This window comes from Mixophyes fleayi, chromosome 6, assembly GCF_038048845.1.
Source record: "Mixophyes fleayi isolate aMixFle1 chromosome 6, aMixFle1.hap1, whole genome shotgun sequence".
NCBI classification, from domain to species: Eukaryota; Metazoa; Chordata; class Amphibia; order Anura; family Limnodynastidae; genus Mixophyes; species Mixophyes fleayi.
Genome location: NC_134407.1, coordinates 180,862,474 through 180,884,265, shown reverse-complemented (window position 1 = coordinate 180,884,265; position 21,792 = coordinate 180,862,474). Strand labels below are relative to the sequence as shown.

At 42.3% G+C, this 21,792-nt stretch overlaps 1 protein-coding gene across 1 annotated transcript in view; it reads right to left on the bottom strand.

Moving 5' to 3' along the window:
- CFAP97D1 (CFAP97 domain containing 1) overlaps nt 1-18,864 on the bottom strand; it is a 45,295-nt gene extending 26,431 nt beyond the window's left edge. The window contains exon 1 of the mRNA XM_075215381.1: nt 18,661-18,864. Coding sequence (XP_075071482.1) covers nt 18,661-18,781 — 121 coding nt within the window. The 5' untranslated portion in view covers nt 18,782-18,864. The remainder of the gene's footprint in view (nt 1-18,660) is intronic.
- Between the last annotated feature and the right edge of the window lie 2,928 nt (nt 18,865-21,792).

Genomic DNA, 21,792 nt, shown 5'->3' with positions numbered 1-21,792 from the left:
TTCACTCCAGGGGTCCCGATCTTTTTCTTTACCACGGCCTTCACCGACTAGAACAGGGCTCTAGGGATAAGAAAGTGAACTTGCTGCCTATAGCAACCAACTAGATTGTAGTTATCATTTTCTAGAATATATTAGATAAATGATAGCTGTAATCTGATTTGTTGCTAGTAGCAACACCTACACTTTTCCTTTTTAGTAGGTGTGATAAATCTACCCCCTAGGGTTTTTCAGCTCGGGCTCATGGTCCACTATAATGTTTTTTTTGCCTCCTTTCAAATAGAGACACCGGCCCTCTGACGATTATGACAGAGGGACACAAGCTTGTGGATTCTCTGCTATAGTGGGACCCAGCACAGCCTGTGTAATCTGGGGTTGGTTTCCGCTAAAGCATGGTGTTACCACACCCATTGTCTTCCTGTTATAATGATAATCAGTCCATGCTATACATCGCTAAGGCTGGTTGACGAATTTGGCGGAGGGGTGCCATATTTTAAAATTGCCTAAATATTACCATTTACAGATTCCATTCAAACAGCTTAGCCTGAGGGTGAAGTCCATACGCCAGGCACTCTGGGTAGAATTGAGATAGCACATACAATATGTGCAATGTCACTTATTACAACCAGGTGTAAAATATTTAACGTATTGTTTTACCATGCTGTTTAATATATGCCATATATATATTAATGCTTCTATAGTTTGCCAGTTCTCAAAATCACTACAGCAGTTTGAGATCTGGTGATTTAAAAATAATGCTGTTTTGACAACTTGATAAATTGTACTAGGCCTTGAAGCGAATCTAGAGATAATATTGTCAGTATGATCATTTATATTTAAGGATGGTTGCATTAGATTTTGAATTTAGAATATAAATATAGATACAGTAGCACAATTAGGTATAAGTATACTCTAATAAGTCAATTCTTTGAATACATTTCATTTACATTTTTTATAGAAATCATACAACATTAATAATTGGGGTCAGTACACTTATAAAGTACACTTTAATTTTTTTCATGATAATTTCATGTTAAATATAGGACTTATAGGGGGGTATTCAATTGTTCGTCCGGACCTCAGAAAAACTCGCGCTCTAAAACTATTACCGTTAATACGGTAATATTGCGCGTAAATACCGTTCATACGGTAATTTACTCGCTGATTTTCAGCGAGTAATTACCGTATTAACGGTAATAGTTTTAGAGCGCAAGTTTTTCTGAGGTCCGGACGAACAATTGAATACCCCCCATAGAGGGAGATTCAATTAGCCGCGATGTTCCTCAGAACTGCAGGATTTTTACAAGAAATCTCTGCTGTTTCCTCACGTACAGGGCCGGATTAACCCGAGGTCTAACTGGGCTATAGCCCAGGGGCCTCGGGCATCCAGGGGGCCCTTCAAAGTCCTCAGCAGCATTATTGATCGGTCCGGGGGCGCCCCCAGCCCGATCAATGCTGTTGAGCACTGTCACTGTAGTCCTCCGTCCCCGGCGCTCAGTATAATGCTTACTGAGGAGATCTCGTGAGTGAACTCTCGCGAGATCTCCTCAGTAAGGAGCTTACAGCGCGCCGGGGACGGAGGACTACAGTGACAGGTAAGCGCTTGGGGGGAGGGCCCTCACGGGGTACGGGGTCGGCGGGTGGCTTACATTGGGGGCCTCACGGGGGAATGGAGGCGCCCTTAGCCCAGGGGCCTCCATTCCCTTAATCCGGCCCTGCTCACGTACCATAGATATGTGAGGAAAAATCGCACATCTAAGACAGTCAGGCTTGCTGATATCCGTTTGCACTCTAGTCTGCTTACGCTCTTCAAATGTGTAAATATGCCCTTATATGAAGTACATACGTTTGCTTAGTTATTTTGCAGTTTGAAACATATTGATGTCTATTTGCAAAGTCAAAGTCTTTGCGTTATATTTACTAAACTGCGGGTTTGAAAAAGTGGAGACGTTGCCTATAGCAATAAATCTGATTGTAGCTGTCATTTTATAGAATGTACTAAATAAATGACAGCTAGAATCTGATTGGTTGCTATAGGCAATATCTCCAATTTTTCAAACCTGCAGTTTATTAAATATACCCCTTTGTAAGCTCAACCTGATGTAGCAATAACAGCTCCATGCTACCATTACATAGTAATCACCATGTGGGTCTTGAACACTTCTGTGCTGCTGCGTGCTCTACTTGAAGCTAAAGAGTGGGAATTACCCTGCCAGTTAAGGTTGGCTAACTTGACGTGTAAAATCTATTGGTCACTCTGGTACTCACCAGGTCCACCAAAAATGAAGCTTGCAGTACTTTGCACTGCACTAAACACCATTGTAAATAACATCATTGTCACCATATAAATGACACAAAACAATAATATGAAAGTCAAATGTCCAAAAACATACTAGTAGGCTAATTGGCTACTATCAAATTGACCCTAGTCTCTCTATGTCTGTCTGTCTGTGTGTATGTTAGGTAATTTAGACTGTAAGCTCCAATGGGGCAGGGACTGATGTAAGTAGTGGCGCTATATAAATAGCCGATAATGATGATGTAGATTTAAGATCAAACTAAACTGGAAAAAAGATGGTAAGAAATATTTTAAAACAATCCCTGTCGGAGGAGGGCAATCCACCTCTCAATTAGAGCCTGTAATTATTGTCAAACCATTTACTCTGTGATATACCCACTCTTACTAAATAAAGACCTTCGCTATCTCTGTCACTGAGAATAATTACTTTTAGAGACAAAGGCTTAAAATAGGATTCAAATAATGGTACAAGCTGAAATATAAATATATTTCTGCATTAAGTATAGGCTTTCACTGCAAAGTAACCTATTTACATTGCAAACATTTAGAATGGCACATACAGGCCTTTATTTGTTGCTTGTAAACAAAAATGGACAATAAGGGAAAAACAGGGTTGTAGAACGTTTTGTCTACAATTTGGATACAAGAATCAAATTTTCGTCCTACTCTGACCTGCCCTTTAATCCAGATTACAGTTAATAAATGTCATTGGTACTTACAAACTAAAGCAGCAGAACAATTCATCATTGTCACTGAAATGTTACCAACAGATGGAGGAGTTATTGAAACGGGGGACCTTGAATTCTGCTTTGCCTTTTTTTAATAGAAATGTCAGGAAAATGTGCAATGCTATAGGAAGTAATGGTTAATGCCTGAAATGAGCAGGAGAAATCTTTATGGGAAAAACGTGATTGGAAAAGCAGTTTCAATGACTCATCAATTATTTTCGATCCTAATTAGATCAACTAAAATCTTTATGGCTATAGTGATCATAGATCCACTCTGAGGGTATAACTTACAAAGCTGTTTTTTCAGCAACCAGCCATGGAAACTACACAGTACATTCGTCAAGTAACTATTTCTTAATACTTTATAAAGAAACACTTAAAATGTAATGCTCTCTGAGTTTCCGGGCAGCCACTAGGATGCTCTCTGTATTGGCTGGCAGTCACTAGGATGCTCTCTGTATTGTCTGGCAGTCACTAGGATGCTCTCTGTATTGGCTAGACGTCACTAGGATGCTCTCTGTATTGACTGGCAGTCACTAGGATGCTCTCTGTATTGGCTGGCAGTCACTAGGATGCTCTCTGTATTGTCTGGCAGTCATTAGGGTGCTCTCTGTATTGACTGGCAGTCACTAGGATGCTCTCTGTATTGGCTGGCAGTCACTAGGATGCTCTCTGTATTGTCTGGCAGTCATTAGGGTGCTCTCTGTATTGTCTGGCAGTAACAAAGATGCTCTTTCTATTGTCTGGCAGTCATAAGGATACTCTCTGTATTGTCTGGCAGTCATAAGGATGTTCTCTGTATTGTCATTATATTTTTATATATATATTTTTTGCTTTTTTTCAAGTGCCACAGAGCTGCTACGGCAATATTTTCTTAGTACATTACGGCAATAGTGTGTGGAGGGGGGAGAGGTTAGATTTTTGTAATAGGGGCAAAGGAGAAGTAAAAATCAGTCTCCAGATACAGAGACACTTTGGTTGATTTCCTGCAAATAATAGATTTTCGATTGCTGCAATATTGTGTGATTGCAAACCAGTCCCATTGCAACATTTTAAGAAATAGACCCCATGGAAATTATAGTCTTGGAGGTTTAAGAGGACTAGATTGCAGGGTAACAATACATTTTGTATCGGGACAGGTGAATATGAAATTAATTACAATTAGGCTTGAAGAATTATTATCAGAACGAAGTGGCTGGTGGAGGGCTGTGCAGGGTTACAGGTGTGGATGCAGACAATAACTGGCCTTTCTTGATTCCTCTCTATGGAGTTGTCTGGTCCTCTGGGCGCTGCAGGGAGGCTAGAGCACTGTAAATTGTAGTGCTCTAAGGCTGGTGCTTCTCCTGACTGACCAGCAGAAAGGGAAAGATTCCGCCAGTCTGCAGCTGAGGGAGGAGGAGTAGGCTGCAGCAAGTAGATGGTGGAGGGTGCCAATAGTGGGAGCAACAATGAGGTATGGTAAAAGCCCAGCAGGTGAGCTGGGTCATGGGCTGAGAGAGCACAGACTGAAGCAGCCCCAAAGTAGTGGCAGGTGACCGCCAGTCAAGCCCATTTGTCAGACGCCGTCCCTGCGCCTCCTCCTCGAGCAGGGACGGACGTCTGTCTGCAGAGCGCCCCGTTGCCAAGCAACGGGGACGCCTCTTCCGGCGACGAGGTGCGCAGGCGCGCCCGTCGCCATAGCAACGGGACGCGTTCTCCTGGTTCCTGTCGGCGGTCAGAACAGCTGACCGCCGATTCCCTGCCCACCAATGAGGAAGCTTCACTTCCTATTTAAAGCCTGCTCTGACACCATTAGGGTGCCAGAGCAACTGGTTCCTTAGTCTCAGTGTCCCTGTATATTAACTTCTGCTTCCTGTGTTTTGACCCGGCTTCCTGACCTCGCTTTCGGATTCTCCATTGTCCCATCCTGATATTCTGGTTTGACCTCGGCCTGCTGACCATTCTCTGTCTTCTGATTCGGTACCTCATCTGCCCGGTTGGTTCCTGACTCTGCCTGTTTGACTACGTCTTTTCTCTATATCTCGCAAGTAGCTACCTGGGAGGGCCGCGACCTGCACGTCGTTGCCGCTAAGTCCAAACTTCCTTGCGGGGGTCCCTGGTGAACACCAGCGGCGTGTTAGACTCCGCGCCTCCTGGTGTAGTAGTGCCAATACTTGCAGGTACTAAGGTCACGTCTGTGACAGTTTGCTCTGGCCATGTCAACCGACTCATCTAATGAACCCTCTGCACGTGACCTTCTACTCCACTTGGCTCATAGGGTGGAGAAGCAAGAAGCAGAGCAGGCACAGTTACTTCACTGTATCCAAGGAGTCGCAACTCGTCTTGAGACCCTCCAGGTCTCCATGGCTTCTGCTCAAAATGTTCCCGTGACTACCGCGGTAGTCGCCGCCACCTCCTCCTCTCCTGCAGTGGTTTCCTCTACAGCCCTGAGACTCTCTCCACCGGACAAGTTTGATGGCGAGCCTAAAAGATGCAGAGGATTCCTTAATCAGTGTCTGATCCACTTCGAGTGTAGTCCTGCATCTTTTCCCTCTGAACGCATTAAGGTGGCGTTTATTATGTCCTTATTATCCGGACAGGCCCTTGCTTGGGCCTCCCCCCTGTGGGAGCTAGATGACCCTATGCTGTCCAACGTCACCACCTTCATTGAAACCTTCCGCAAGGTTTTTGATGAGCCCGGACGCATCTCCTCGGCTGCCTCCAGTCTCCTGAACCTCCGCCAGGGATCCCTGACCGTCGGGCAGTATGCTATACAATTCCGCACGCTGTCCTCTGAGCTCAGTTGGAATAACGAAGCCTTGGTAGCAACCTTTTGGCAAGGACTCTCAGACCGAGTTAAGGATGAGTTAACTTCCCGTGAGCTTCCCGCTGATTTGGATTCCCTGATTTCTTTATGCAATCGCATTGATCTACGTTTCCGTGAGCGGACTCTGGAACGTGCCACCTCCAGACGGTCCTCTACTCGCCTTGCTCCCATGTTTCAAAACCAGGTCCTTCCTGAAGAACCGATGCAAATCGGCCGTTCCCGGCTGTCCGCCGAGGAACGTCAACGTCGCTTCAAGCAAAACTTATGTTTGTATTGTGGAGATCCTGGTCATACCATCTCATCTTGTACCAAGAGACCGGGAAACGCCCCCTCCTAATCGGTGGAAGGGAGGCCGATTTAGGAGTTGGAATTATTACTCCCTACACCATTGCTAGTAACGACTGCCTCATGCCCATCTCCTTGCATACCTCTGTCGGCCCCTTTGAGACCTTAGCCTTTGTGGATTCCGGCTCTGCCGGAAATTTCATCTCTGCCACTCTGGCATCGCAACTCCAATTAACCACTATCAAATTGCCTCAGCCGTTATTCCTCACCGCGGTAGATGGGAATCGGATCTCTAACGGGTCTGTTTCTCACGCCTGCGCCCCAGTTCGGCTGACGGTAGGGGTGCTACATTCTGAAGTCATCGAGTTCCTGGTTCTTCCTCGTTCTGTCAACACCGTCATTCTAGGATTACCTTGGCTCAAGCTTCATTCACCCCAATTGGATTGGAATCGTGCGATGGTTACTTCTTGGGGCCCACAATGTTTTAAGTCCTGTTTGTCTGGTCTAAAACCCAGCCAGACCTCTCTTCCTTGTCTTCTGATATCTCCACACGTTGAACTGCCACTTCCATATATTGCTTATCAGGATGTGTTTTGCAAAGCTGCGGCCGAGGTCCTGCCCCCCCATCGGCCCTGGGACTGCTCCATCGAATTACTACCTGATAAACCTCTTCCTAAGGGCAGAATCTATCCCCTATCTCTCCCTGAGAATACTGCCATGACCACCTATATTTCTGAGAATCTTCAACGTGGCTTTATCAGGAAATCTTCCTCTCCCGCGGGCGCGGGATTTTTCTTCGTCAAGAAGAAAGACGGTTCCCTACGGCCGTGTATTGACTACCGGCGATTAAACGCCATCACTATAAAGAACAGATACCCGTTACCTCTCATCTCTGAGCTCTTTGATAGAATCGCAGGATCCAAGGTCTTTACTAAGCTAGACCTACGGGGGGCGTATAACCTCATTCGTATACGCTCAGGAGACGAGTGGAAAACTGCATTCTGCACTAAAGAAGGCCACTTCGAATACCTGGTCATGCCCTTCGGGTTGTGCAATGCCCCCGCTGTTTTCCAATCTTTTATTAATGAGATTTTCCAGGACCTTCTCTACATCTCCGTAGTAGCTTATCTGGATGACATCTTAATCTTTTCTTCAGACTTGACCAGCCATCGTGTTCATGTAAGTGAGGTCCTGTCTCGTCTACGAGCCAATAAGTTGTATTGTAAGCTGGAGAAATGTGTATTTGAGAAGCCACAGATTCCCTTCCTGGGCTACATCGTGTCAGGCTCCGGTCTACAGATGGATCCAGTCAAGCTATCTGCCATCCTCAAATGGCCTAGACCTATGGGTCTGAAAGCTACCCAGAGATTTATTGGCTTCGCCAACTATTACCGGCAGTTCATTCCACGATTTTCTTCTATCATCACACCAATTACCGCCCTGACTAAGAAAACTGCTAATCCTCATGTTTGGGCCACGGAGGCCATCGACGCCTTCGAAGCACTCAAGAAAGCCTTTTCTTCCGCCTCTGTACTTGTTCAACCGGATCAAGATAAACCATTCCTGGTAGAAGTGGACGCATCTGCAGTAGGAGTCGGGGCAGTTCTTTCACAAGAATCCATTTCAGGGGGACTGCTGCCATGTGGGTTCTTTTCGAGGAGATTCACTTCCTCTGAATCTAACTACGGTATAGGGGATAAAGAGTTATTGGTGGTGAAGTCTGCGCTCGAAGAATGGCGCCATCTTCTAGAAGGGGCACGTCATCCTGTTACGGTATTCACCGACCACAAGAACCTCATCTATCTCCGGGATGCTCGGTGTCTCAACCCCCGGCAAGCCAGATGGTCCTCATTCTTCGCCCGCTTTAATCTCATTCTTACTTATCGTGCTGGTTATCTCAATTCCAAAGCTGATGCCCTCTCCCGCTCTTTCGATGTCTCCGATTCTTCACCCACTACTGTACCCCCACCAGTGTTTGAACCCTCCTGTATTGTAGCCATCACCCGTACTCCTCCTGTGGGCTGTTCCTTTCTAGTACCACATCTACGCTTAAAGGCGTTACGTTGGGCTCATGCCTCTAGATTTGCCGGTCATGCTGGTACTGAGAAGACTCTCTCGCTGTTATCACGACACTACTGGTGGCCAACGGCCCGTACGGATGTCCAAGAGTTTGTAGCCTCATGCTCTGTTTGTGCCCAGAACAAAGTGCCTAGACAATCCCCCGCTGGATTGTTACAACCTCTTCCGATTCCTGATCGCCCATGGTCCAGCATCTCGATGGATTTTATTACTGATTTGCCACCCAGCAGCGGCTTTGACACCATTTGGGTCACAGTAGACCGGTTCTCTAAAATGGCTCATTTCGTTCCTCTAAAAGGCCTTCCATCTGCATCCAAATTGGCACAAGTCTTCATCAAAGAAATCTTTCGTCTCCACGGGTGCCCTCTGGAAATAATATCTGACCGAGGTGTCCAGTTCGTGTCTCGCTTCTGGAGAGCCTTCTGCAAAGATATAGGTATTACCCTCAAGTTCTCCTCTGGATATCATCCCCAGACGAACGGCCAGACGGAGCGAGTAAACCAAGACCTGGAGGCGTTCCTTCGTTGTTTCTCATCTCTTAACCAATCTAATTGGAGTCTTCTGCTACCTTGGGCCGAGTTCACACACAACAATCATGTCCATTGTTCTTCGGGGTTTTCGCCCTTCTTCACTGTGTATGGGACGCATCCTACCCTCCCCACGTTCTCTTCCACCTCCTCCACGGTTCCTGCCGCCCATGCCATGACTCAAGATATGGCTAAGTTATGGGCTACCACCAAAGAGAACCTCCTGAAATCCGGACGGCATTATAAATCTTCTGCCGATCAGCATAGAAGAGTTGTGCCAGCTCTCCAAGTGGGGGACAAAGTGTGGCTGTCCACCAGGAATCTAAAATTACGGGTTCCTTCCATGAAACTGGCACCTCGTTTCATTGGTCCTTTCCCAGTAACTCAAGTAATTAATCCAGTTACGGTTCGACTCCAACTTCCTCCACAGATGAAGATTCATAACACCTTCCATATTTCCCTCCTCAAACCGCTGGTCCTAAACAAATTTGTTCATACCTCCACTGTCCCTCAGGCCATTTCCACTACTACGGGCAATGAATATGAGATTAGCCAAATTCTTGCTGAACGCAAAGTTCGAGGTCGGTTCCAATACCTAGTACACTGGAAAGGCTTCGGCCTAGAGGAGAGATCTTGGGTCTTTAAAGAAGATTTGCATGCCCCTAGGCTACTGGCAGACTTCCTGAAACATCGTTCTGTACCCAGTGATTCCCCCAATTGTAAGGAGAGGGGTACTGTCAGACGCCGTCCCTGCGCCTCCTCCTCGAGCAGGGACGGATGTCTGTCTGCAGAGCGCCCCGTTGCCAAGCAACGGGGACGCCTCTTCCGGCGACGAGGTGCGCAGGCGCGCCCGTCGCCATAGCAACGGGACGCGTTCTCCTGGTTCCTGTCGGCGCTCAGAACAGCTGACCGCCGATTCCCTGCCCACCAATGAGGAAGCTTCACTTCCTATTTAAAGCCTGCTCTGACACCATTAGGGTGCCAGAGCAACTGGTTCCTTAGTCTCAGTGTCCCTGTATATTAACTTCTGCTTCCTGTGTTTTGACCCGGCTTCCTGACCTCGCTTTCGGATTCTCCATTGTCCCATCCTGATATTCTGGTTTGACCTCGGCCTGCTGACCATTCTCTGTCTTCTGATTCGGTACCTCATCTGCCCGGTTGGTTCCTGACTCTGCCTGTTTGACTACGTCTTTTCTCTATATCTCGCAAGTAGCTACCTGGGAGGGCCGCGACCTGCACGTCGTTGCCGCTAAGTCCAAACTTCCTTGCGGGGGTCCCTGGTGAACATCAGCGGCGTGTTAGACTCCGCGCCTCCTGGTGTAGTAGTGCCAATACTTGCAGGTACTAAGGTCACGTCTGTGACACCATTATTGTGCCAATTGCTGTAGGGAGGCTGAGGGCAATGTAGGCTGCAACTGATCGCAGGTGGGTGCTGGGAAGTTGGAAGGTCACAAAACTGCTTGTTCTGTTCAGGAGTGCCCTGGGGGATGATGGGGCAGGAGATACCATGATAGAGGTGGTGAGCCCCCCATTGTTGAAGGATGTTAGATGGGCCTTGCAGGAGCTCTGTACATGAGCTCTCTAGGTCCCTCCCCCAGTGATAATTTATAACTTTTACTTGATAAAAAAGCTAATGCTAGGTGGACAGTGCTGATGACTGCACTTTAGAGCAGCTCTCACTTTAGATCATCTTCTCATATATATAAAATAGTTAAAAAATTTGTGAAGGTAGTGGGAAGTTACAAGGTGGTACAAATGAGTGCCATCATACCAATGACAAGGTTTTGTGTAGACAGACTGGAATACCATCTCAATTAAGCTGTTTCTTTAAAACTTTGCCTAACTTCCTATTGGTCCTCAATTAGACCTCGTATTATTTAAGACACCTTCCCTCTTCACTCAGTGCCTGGTCTTCAAGACTACTATCTGCTCTGAGCAGGTTGTGTATTCTTATCATCTCCATTTCAGTGGAGTACCCTGCAACCCACAGATCATCGCTCTCATCTACACCATTCCAGTGGTAATACTCTGCAACCCACAGATCATCGCTCTCACCTACACCATTCCAATGGTAATACTCTGCAGTCCGCAGATCATCGTTCTCATCCTCACCATTCCAGTGGTAATACTCTGCAACCCGCAGATCATCGCTCTCGTCTCCACCATTCCTGTGGTAATACTCTGCAGTCTGTAGATAATCACTCTCATCCTCATCATTTCAGTGGTAATACTCTGAAACCCACAGATCATCACTCCCATCTACACCATTCCAGTGGTAATTGTCTGCAGTCCGCAGATCATCGTTCTCATCCTCACCCTTCCAGTGGTAATACTCTGCAACCCACAGATCATCGCTCTCACCTACACCATTCCAGTGGTAATACTCTGCAACCCACAGATCATCGCTCTCACCTACACCATTCCAATGGTAATACTCTGCAGTTCGCAGATCATCGTTCTCATCCTCACCATTCCAGTAGTAAAGCTCTGCAGCCCGCAAACTGTCCGAGTGCTTACCCTCCAGCCATTCGCAAATCCTGTTGCCTGTTCCCTGCTGATCTCACCAAGTATTCCCTAGAGGGCTGCAACCTGCGTAGGGGAAGCACCTAAACCCATACCTTCTTGCAAGGGTCCCTGGAGAAGACCAGCCGCTACATTAGACTCCGTGCCTCTGGTAAAAGTAGCATCAAACCTGGCAGATCAAGGTCCGAGAATCCTAGGCTCTGTGACAGCCTCCTTGGTAACAGCTGCTATCGTCACAACTTCTGCCACAATGGGGAACAAGTGTCCTGGCTCTGTGCAGAAGCAAGCATGATTCCAAAGAAAAATATTGGGCATAGAGCTATTCCCGGCTGTTGGATGACCACAGGCGTTCTCATGTACCACCAGAATGAAAGTCTTTTCTCGAACCAGAAGAGTGAGGAGGTTCAGTTGAGGTAAATGGTCAAGGACAATCTAGGTTTGCAGAAACTGATTGTCTTCACAATTCTACTTGAGTCAGCTTTCATGTCTCCACCTTCTACTGTTTCTCTTCATTCTAACCCTACCACACCACTGGTTGTTGTACAGAAAGACCAGTCAACATGGGCTGCATTAATATTGGTGGCTGATAATGTTTCCGTCTTACAGTAGCCACATCACCAGTTACTCTGCTACCAATTATTTCCCACACCTCTTAGAGTGTAAGATCATTTGGGCAGGGACATCTATACCTTCTGGTTCATGTCATTATATGTTATTTATTTGTATCAAGATAATCTCAATATACAGCACTATATAATATGCTGGTTCCATATAAATAAAGGATAATAATAATAATAATAATAATAATAATAATAATAATAATAATAATAATAATAATGTGCAACATGTCCTTGTTTTCTTACTACATTAAACCAACAAATGACCTCAGTTGAGGTGTGTGGCCAAGCAACATGTTTGCACCATGAGTTATCATCACTTATATAGTAATATTCAGTAAATTATCTTTTTAAAGAGAGATTTGCATTCAAGCCGAACATTTTGAATTTCTGACAGGGCATTTGTGTATGTTCTACAGCTGCGGGTAGAAATCCACATTGTTGGGTTTGTTGAATGTGCTCCTTAATATGATCATATTTGGGCAATGAAAAATACATTGAAATAATTTCCAAAGCCCCTTGCAAAATTGACAGCTGATGTTCAACCTGACTGAATCAATCTGTCACATCACTGCCTTGCAGCTGTTGCAGATTTCCATTACTGCTTGCACTACACATTACATTATATTGGTGGCAGCTGTCATGATGCAGTAGTATTCCTGTTCTGGCTTCCTTAACCTAATTAACTCATTTTCTGCCAGGGAGCCCTCCGCTCAATGCATTACAAAAACAACTGGCAATAAAATGGATAATAACGACTATGTCAAGGTATTTGTCTTAATTTATTCGAACAGTATAGATCACATTTGTCTTCTCACCTATTTTTAAGGTTTAACACAGAAAATAAATTGTCCAGGGTTAAAGGATAAACATGAAGGGCCTGATTCATTAAGGATCTTAAATGAAGAGGATTCTTATTTCAGTCTCCTGGACAAAACCATGTTACAATGCAAGGGGTGCAAATGAGTGTTCTGTTTTGCACATAAGTTAAATACTGACTGTTTTTTCATGTAGCACACAAATACTTGATAGCTTATTTGTACACTGAAATTTAAAGTTGATATGTGTGTGCTACATGAAAAAACAGGCAGTATTTAACTTATGTGCAAAACAGAACACTCATTTGCACCCCTTGCATTGTAACATGCTTTGGGGGGAATTCAATTGGCTGCGTTACTGTAAAAAGTAACGCAGCCTGCGCACTATTACCTTTATAACGGGAATAGTGCACATAAATACCGTTATTAAGGTAATTTCAATGCCAGCTTTTTGCTCGCAGCTCCCTGAGCCGCAAGCAGAAAGCCGGGTTGATTTTACCGTAATAACGGTAATAGAGTTATCGTGGCGCTAATTTGGAGGAATTGAATTCCCCCCACTAAATAAAAAAAACACCCAGCAACATGCAGTATGTGACCAAAAACTTAATTACGATGTGTTATGTTCAACAAATAAAAATATAAAGCCCACAATTAAAACAATAAACATTATTGGCCATTGGCACATGATTTCAGTACTGTCATGAGAGGAAAAATTTACAACAAGTGAATGAATGAAATATCAGTCCCATCTTGTCAATGTCAAAAATCTAAATAGATCGAGTGGTAGAAGTGGAAATTTAGAAGGCTAAGGGAAAAATTAAATAGTGGGGCCCCAATATTACAGAAAAGAAAAGTAAAAACACGTAATAAAACTGGGCATACTCAATTACATGCACACGTACTGTGTACTCAGCGGGTCTTATTCATCCAGGCACGTATCTGCCGATTTTGAGCTTATTCAAAATGACTCCGCGCATGCACAGAACGGAGACATACGTCAGTAAATGCAGCCCTGTCCACTCCGTCTTTGAACGGAAAGGACAGTCACTTCAGCCTACGATTTTGGGGAGTGAAGGGGTCTCGTAAGGGGCGTTATGCCGAAGTCAATATACAGTAAGATCGTGCCAAACGCAAGCGCACGCAGCCACGTCTGAATCAAACTCGGCATCTCAAAGTTACATGTTTTTCTGCCATACCTCTTGCTCCAGATACATATCTAATATATAAATGTCTAGTGGCGTGTGTTAGTCTGTCTGTCTGTGTGTGTGTGGAAAAAATAAAACCAAGCTGCAGCGCCACCTGCTGGGCGGAGTTATACACTGACCTACTAAATTCTTAGTGTGTGTGGAAAAAAAAATTCAGAAAGGGCTGCAATTTGGTATACTAAGATGTTTTTAATTTGTTAATTTAATTTGTTAATTGTTAAAAGTGTTTATAAAGATTTAAAAAATAAATATATATATATTTCTTGAAGGAGAAGTGACAGTTGGGAGTGGTTGGTGGTTGCCGGGGGTGACAGTGGGGAGTGGTTGGTGGTTGCTGGGGGTGACAGTGGGGAGTGGTTGGTGGTTGCTGGGGGTGACAGTGGGGAGTGGTTGGTGGTTGAGGCCTGGGCTATGGCCCAAATGCATGACAAGAACCTTTTTAACACCATAAGTAGCTTGATTTGACTAGAATGCATGAGTATCATGCACGGGTTAACTTGTATATACATACATACATATATATATATATATATATATATATATACATATATATATGTGTATATATATATATATATATATATATATATATATATATGTATATTTTTGTGCACTCTTTGGCAAATTTATAATCCACATAGGCTTTTGACGTATCGTGCAGCATCTTGTATAGTAGAGCACAAGAGACCAACACCCGAATTTAACAGCGCACATATCCTGAGATCCGTTCCTTGATAATAAATGAAAACAATATATGAAATCAAAGTAAGAGATACCTATATGTAATGACATATCAACAAGCAATTGAAATAAGTGTTAAAAGGTATAACAAACAAATTTGCCAACAAAGCAGGAAGGAGCTGGGAGATGCAAAGGGTCGCCTGTTGCCCGTCTCTGGTCTAGACACTTCTTTTTATTGGTTCTGTTTGTAATAGGCTACTTATCCCATTCCCTAGTGACGTTGTTTTAACCTATTTCATTTAATCTATTATTCGTCTGTGTATACCTTTCTAACTGAAACATGTGGGCCTCACCTAAAATGAAGGCAAGCATGATCAACGATCTCCTCTCAAAATTTAAGTATCACTATGAGGGGTATTCAATTGACGGCGGGATCGCTGAAAATCCTGCGCTCAAAGAATATTACTGTTAATACGGTAATCCTGCACGTAAATACCGTTAATACGGTAATTTACTCGCTGGATTTCAGCTCGCAGCTCAGGGAGCTGCGAGCTGAAATCCAGCGAGTAATTACTGTATTAACGGTAATATTCTTTGAGCGCTGGATTTTCGGTGATCCCGCCGTCAATTGAATACCCCCCTAAGTCTGACAAACCACGTTTACATAGTTGTGCTCCCTTGATATTCACTATTTCCTGTCTGTGTGAGGGTTTATTACATTTTTAGAATTTGAGGTGCAAGATCTTGTAAGAGAGTATAGTTTTATGAGTTAGGATTTTGGTTAGGTGTGTATTGAGCATACCTCCCAATAGTCACTATGTTGGACTATCAGGAAGGATTTTCCTGATTCGCGGACCCATTAAGAGGTGTGACCTTACAGTAATGTGGTTCGAGCTGATTCAGGTGGGGGCATGATTTTGATGTATTGTGGGAGGGGTTTATTTATTTCATTTTCCTCTTTGAAATATTAGGAAGTATGGATCGAGGTTTGGGCTAGGTCTAAGTTTAAAACTTTAGTAGGGTATTGTGACATGGAATGCAAAATGAAAAAAAAAGTTTTACAACAAATTCAGCATTTAATGCTGAAATTCCCTGTCTAATATAATCTGTGTACACCCATGATTCCTGCCACAAACGCTATTTCTTTACCAAGCTTTTTTTAAGATGAGTTGAAACTACCCTTAAGTGGTTGAGATTTATGACATGAGCGAATACTAGGGCGGTGAAAGGGTTAGTATTACGACTAAGGCTTGTATTTAGTTGTGTGGGTTTATTGCTTTTACTTGAAGTTTTACATCAGGAGATTCTCCTCTTTGAAACAAGGGGTCTAATGCCATTCTCTCCAATCCAGGCTATAAATATATTGATGGGACACTTTTTGCTCTAATTCCAATTCCTATTTTACTCCACTATGAGAAGTATAAATCTATTTAATAAACTAAGAAGTTTGTTTGTTTATTGGCGAATATCTTCCGCAGCTCTCAAGGTAAAGCTGCCAAATCTTACATAGGTATTTAGTATTGAAAAACTAAGCTATTAGACCACATAGCGACAACGCAACAAAGCAACAAATCTAATTTTCTAAATAGCATGATTGGTCTATTTACCCAAAAATTTGCTAAGATATAAAAACTGCTGCACATTACAAATCGGTCCCTTGCAACTCCGGGTGACCCTGCTTGTTTATATAGTATATGATTAAATAAATAGTAATGCAATAAATCTGGTCATAGGAATATACTGCTTATGCTCAGGGCCTGATTATCCTATAGGCTGACTAGGCTTGAGCCTGGGGCGCAAGGCCGTTGAGGTGAGCGCAACATTTTTGGGGGGTGCAAAATTATGACAGGGACAGGTATAAACTGAAATTCATTTTAAAATCTAAGAGAATAGTTGTCCTCCAATGTAAAAAGAAAACATGACAGAAAATTGTAGGGTTTTAAATTTAAAGTAGCACTATAGTAGAGAAGGCAATGAAGACAATGAGTCATCCTTGGGCGGGTGCTGGAGGATAAGTGAGTAGGAGAGACAAGGACACCCCCTCCACATCCTCACCCTCAGTAGTGCTTATTCATGCCTCCATTGTGCTACACAGTTTTGATTTTAATGAAAACAAAATGAGGGACAAAGATTGCTGTGACCCTTTTAAAAAGCCAAGTGAAACTGAATTTTGTAAACACCGGAACATAAACCTTAATGGGGAGGGAGGTGAATTTTAAATTAAGGACAAGTTTATTTTTAACTACCGCGTATTAGCCTGGCGTGAAGGCCCTACTTTCGATAGTCACATAGGCATCAATTTGCATATCCAGCTTGTTTGGTTTTTAAATTTCAAATACAAACACTAGTAAATGTTACACTACACATATGTTAAAAGTTATGGAAGTCAATTAAGGTCATGCATTTACAAAAACAATATTTATATATCCTATTAAAAACTAGATTATAAGATTAAAAGTGGTCTCTTCTGAGCTTCCAAATCTTGTTAAATGTGATTGCTCAGCCTATGTCAGCCTCCCAGCCCTGCATTTAATATATACCTAGGGTAAAACGCATCAATCTGCGCATGCTGCAAGTCGCCGATATTCGGCGACTTTGCAGGGCAGATTTAAAACGGCAATGTCTTTACAGCCAAAACTTGAATATCAGCGACTTGCAGAATGCGCACGTTGATACATTTATCCCTTAGACTACAGTAGTTGCATATTCTGCACTCACTGGCACTATTGTATTTAGTTTGCTGTAGTGTATCATCATCATCTATTTATTTATAAAGCGCCACTAATTCCGCAGCGCTGTACAGAGCACTCATTCACATCAATCCCTACCCCAATGAAGCTTACAATCTAAATACCCTAACATACACACACACACAGACCAAGAGAGGATAATCAGGCTCTGAGTGTAGCCAATGGATAGACACAATTGCAACCTGCTAGTGAATAATGGGTCTCTGTGACATCACTATGCTTAAAGAAAAAACATCTTTTGTCTTCAGGCTCAGCCAAGAATGTGGGAGGGCTTTGTTTCTTTGCCAGGGTTGCTTCTCAGGTAGAAAGTTAGATTAATGATATTAAGGAAAGAAATAATGATATAAATTATGATATAAATTTCTATGATTAGTGATTTACAGGTTGATTTCCTAACCACCAAATCTATTAAAGGCAAATCAACAAATAAATTACCAGTTTTTTAAACATCAGGAGGAAAAAAATCGCCAGACAAAGCACAACCACTGAAATTACCGATAAGTATAGGTCAGGGGAATCTTTGAAAATTAATTTAGTAAATTAATCTTGGAAGTCACCAAAATATTTTCACTGGTTTCTGACACTCAAGATAAGTTGAAAACCAGTGAGCTGAATAAGAAAAAAAACATTCATTCATGTACAGGCATTAACATGAATGTGCCCATTCATTTCAATGTTGTTTCCACCTTTGCGCTAATAACTCCATTGAAATGAATAGGTGCATTCAAATGAATGAGAAAAACTCTGACTGTGAAGTTTTCCTTTACTAGCCAAATGGACTAGTTACAGAATAGTTTGACATTAGGAAAACACTTCTGATGTTATCAGGTGAATTCCATATTAATCTACATTTGTCTCAATGTCCCCAGTGCTCCTCAGAAGTGTTTTTTTTAGCCATATCAATAGGATTCCATCTTCTGAATCTGTATTGATGTGATATAAAGCAAATTAACTCTGCTGGAAACTCCAGGCACATGGAAACTCACCATAAATGCAGGATTATTTGGAACCGACCTGACACCTGTAATATGGTGTCCAAATGTTTGACTACTATATAACTATATATAACTAGTCATGATAAATAGACAGAATTTTTCTCATTCTTTCCAAATGGCGTTTATATATATAAATATATATATATATATATATATATATATATATATATAAAACGCACAAATTAATGGGCATATTAAAATGAATTATTATTGTTAATAATAATCTTTGCTTTTATAGTGTCAACATATGACACAGCCCTTTACAGATAATATTCATACAAACAAACATTTTATACAGAGCTAAAGCAAAAAAACAAAAAAAAAAAAGAGAAAAAGCAGTTTTGTAAACATACCAGTTCTCACTCGAGACAAGTGGCTTTGGTAGTGATCTCTGTCCCATTTTTTCTTCAGAGTGGTATTTTTTCTATGATTGGTAAGTATTGCAGGGAAGGCCAAATAATCTACAGTGTTCATTCTTTTTCAATCACAGGTAAGAAGTGAGCAGCTGATTCATTGGGTGGCATCACATAACTATTCTTGGAGAGGTTGCCATGGCAACTCCTAATGTGACATCAATAATGAGAGCCATTGCAGGCAAGTAAAATTGCACAGTAATATACATGTAATGGGGTACCAAGGTCTGTGCATAAAAGCAAAATTAGATCTATTATAGGTTAAAGAAAGCATTGACATGTAAAATAAGGAGAGCGCAATGTAATTTACTGACCCAGATTATATCAGAAATGTAGAGCTTCATGATAGAAAAAACACTCAGCCCATCCACATTAGCTGTTCTTTAGCTACATAGTGGTAAATATCAGAAGCTAATTGATGGTTGTCAAACCTAATTGGGCTGTTATGTTTGCTAGATGCCCCACTTAGCCAGGGACAGTTTGCATTTTGAGAATTTTGTCTTTGGCATCTGAACCAATCAGATGCCCCAATCCCTTGTCCTTTTATTTTTGTACGAATGGCCAGTGTTATATATCCATCAGATACAAGGCCAGCGGTAGCTCCTAGTCGCCCCTCCCCGGTTTTTTACCTTAGCAGGTTAGATGTAGGGACGGGGCCATCTTAACAGCATTATAGGCCCCGGGCAAAGCAGTGCACTGGGGCTCTATAACCACTCACAGGAATAAAAATGTAACTTATCCATAAAATTAAGCTAATATTTATTGGTACCTCCAACAAAATCAGTGTTTAAGCATTAAAAAACATACTGTACAGCAGAGATTAATCCACACAAACGTTTGGACAATATAACATGGGGGTATTCAATTGACAGCAAGTTTTTATTTTTTCCTGCAGTCTTAAAAAATAAATAAAAATCACACGCAGGTTTTTAACTGTTATAGCGACCGTTTTTAGTTAACACAGCGTTAAAACTCGTGCAATTCAATTAAAAAGGGGGTACGTTGCCCCCGTGCGTTAATCATTGGTGTTTGCGAGTTTTTAGGGGAGTGAAGAGGAGTTTTAACGCGGTCATGTATAACACAAAAAAAAGGATTGGTATACATTTTCATACATTAGATTGCAATACACAACCTATTTATTTGATAATATCTACATTACAGTACTTTCTTTAGCATATTCTATTTATTTCACAATTTTGTACTATAGAATCATCTATACCATGTAAAAACACATTAGTACATATATATATTTGTACCAAAAACATACATAAATATATATAATTAGTGATTTTTATTTACATTTTTTCATGGTTTTTTTTCTCACTATTTTTTCACAAGAAAATCAAGTTTTTATTGTTATGCATTACTGATAAACATAGTTTATCTTTTTTTTCAATATTAACTGATTTCAAATAGTTTTTATAGTTTTTTTATTTTTAGCACACCCCAAAGAGGTGCGAGATAAAACAGCATATTGGCCTGTTTAACGCGGCGCGTTAAAAAACAATTGAATAGCTTTTAACGCGGTGGGCTCTCAACCAGCCTATATTTTCAACAGACCTTCTACTGGAGCACGAGAGGATCGTTTCATGAAAAAAAACTGAGCGTTATAGATGGAATTGAATTGCGGGTAAAGTTAACCTGCTCGAAGATGATAAAAAAAACAGCGTTAAAATGACTTAACGCGGTGTTAAAAAATATCTTGCTGTCAATTGAACTCCCCCCTATGAGTCTTGAAGTTGAAAAATAAGAAATTCAACATAAAAAGGGTACTCAGTTGGTAAATCATACAGACAGAGATGGCACAGTACGAAATTACTATGAATGATTTATTATCAACCCAAACTTTTGCAAAATTTCTTTGCAGAGAATTCCTTCAAAAAAATTATGTGTGCTGATTTTGTCTTGCATATGTAAAATCAGTATGTGTATGATTATTCCACCTAAACGTTTTAAGAAAGAGGGTTTGAAGGATCTGAAAAAACCTCCCGAAATAATATACTGAAAAGTTGGCAAGCCTAATGGGGCCTATACGCTCGTGAGGCTCCTGGACAACTGCCCAGCGTGCCCATGCATTAAGACAGCTCTGTGTAGGGGGTGGCATCTTCTTCTCCTCAGTCTGGGAGTGTGGTGCTGGGCTGTGACTTCATAGCGCAGCACCGTCACTGACGTGGAGGAGCCACAGTTGGCAGCTTCACAGGTAACAAGATGCAAGCTGCTGCTCCTCCATGCCAGCGGAAGACGCTCAGTGTGACCAACTTGGCATGGTACAGTAGCACTGGTACCTGATAAGATAACTATAGTGTGCTGATTTAGCCAGGACATTCCCTGTCTGCGGACCCCAAAAGAGGTGCGGCTTATTGGAAGTAGGTGGGACTTTGATGGAAAGAGGGCATGGTTGGGGAGATTAGGTTATGTTAGCGTGAAATCTGGATATGTCTTGTATGGATGTGTCTTATTTTGTACAGAATTTTGCCTGGGTAAACGCTGGTAACTATGTATTTGCTCTCAGTGCCTTCAAAACAATCACTACCTGAGCACACATTTTGTCTTATCCCAGGACTGCTATATATGCAGCATTTCAGAGTAGTCATCATGGCAGCTTTCATTCAGCTAAATCTGAGATGGCAGAATCAAGTTGAGTCTGAAGGGTAGATTTACTAAAGGGCGGTTTGGTGAAACGGCCAAAATTGACATTTTACGAAACTACCACTTTACAAATCACCATCCCGATTTTAACAATGATGAACATACAAACCGCCGTATTTGTTAAGCTGGGGTTTGCAAAACTGCTGCACATCTGTCATCCAAATGACCAAAATAAAGGTTGTGAGTGGCGAGATTGCTCAAACTCAATACTTTTTTAGCTATTTTGCCATTCAGAACATAAGAGGAAGCACCATTGCCATTTAAATTATTGGGGCAATCATTATTAAGGGGTAAAACAACGCATGTAATTTGTTCATTGTAATATCTTTTTCACGTGTTATTTTTGTTGCTTTTTGAAAGATGAAGATAATTATTATTATTATTTTTCCTTGTCATTATGCTTACTGAATTTATATGCCAAAC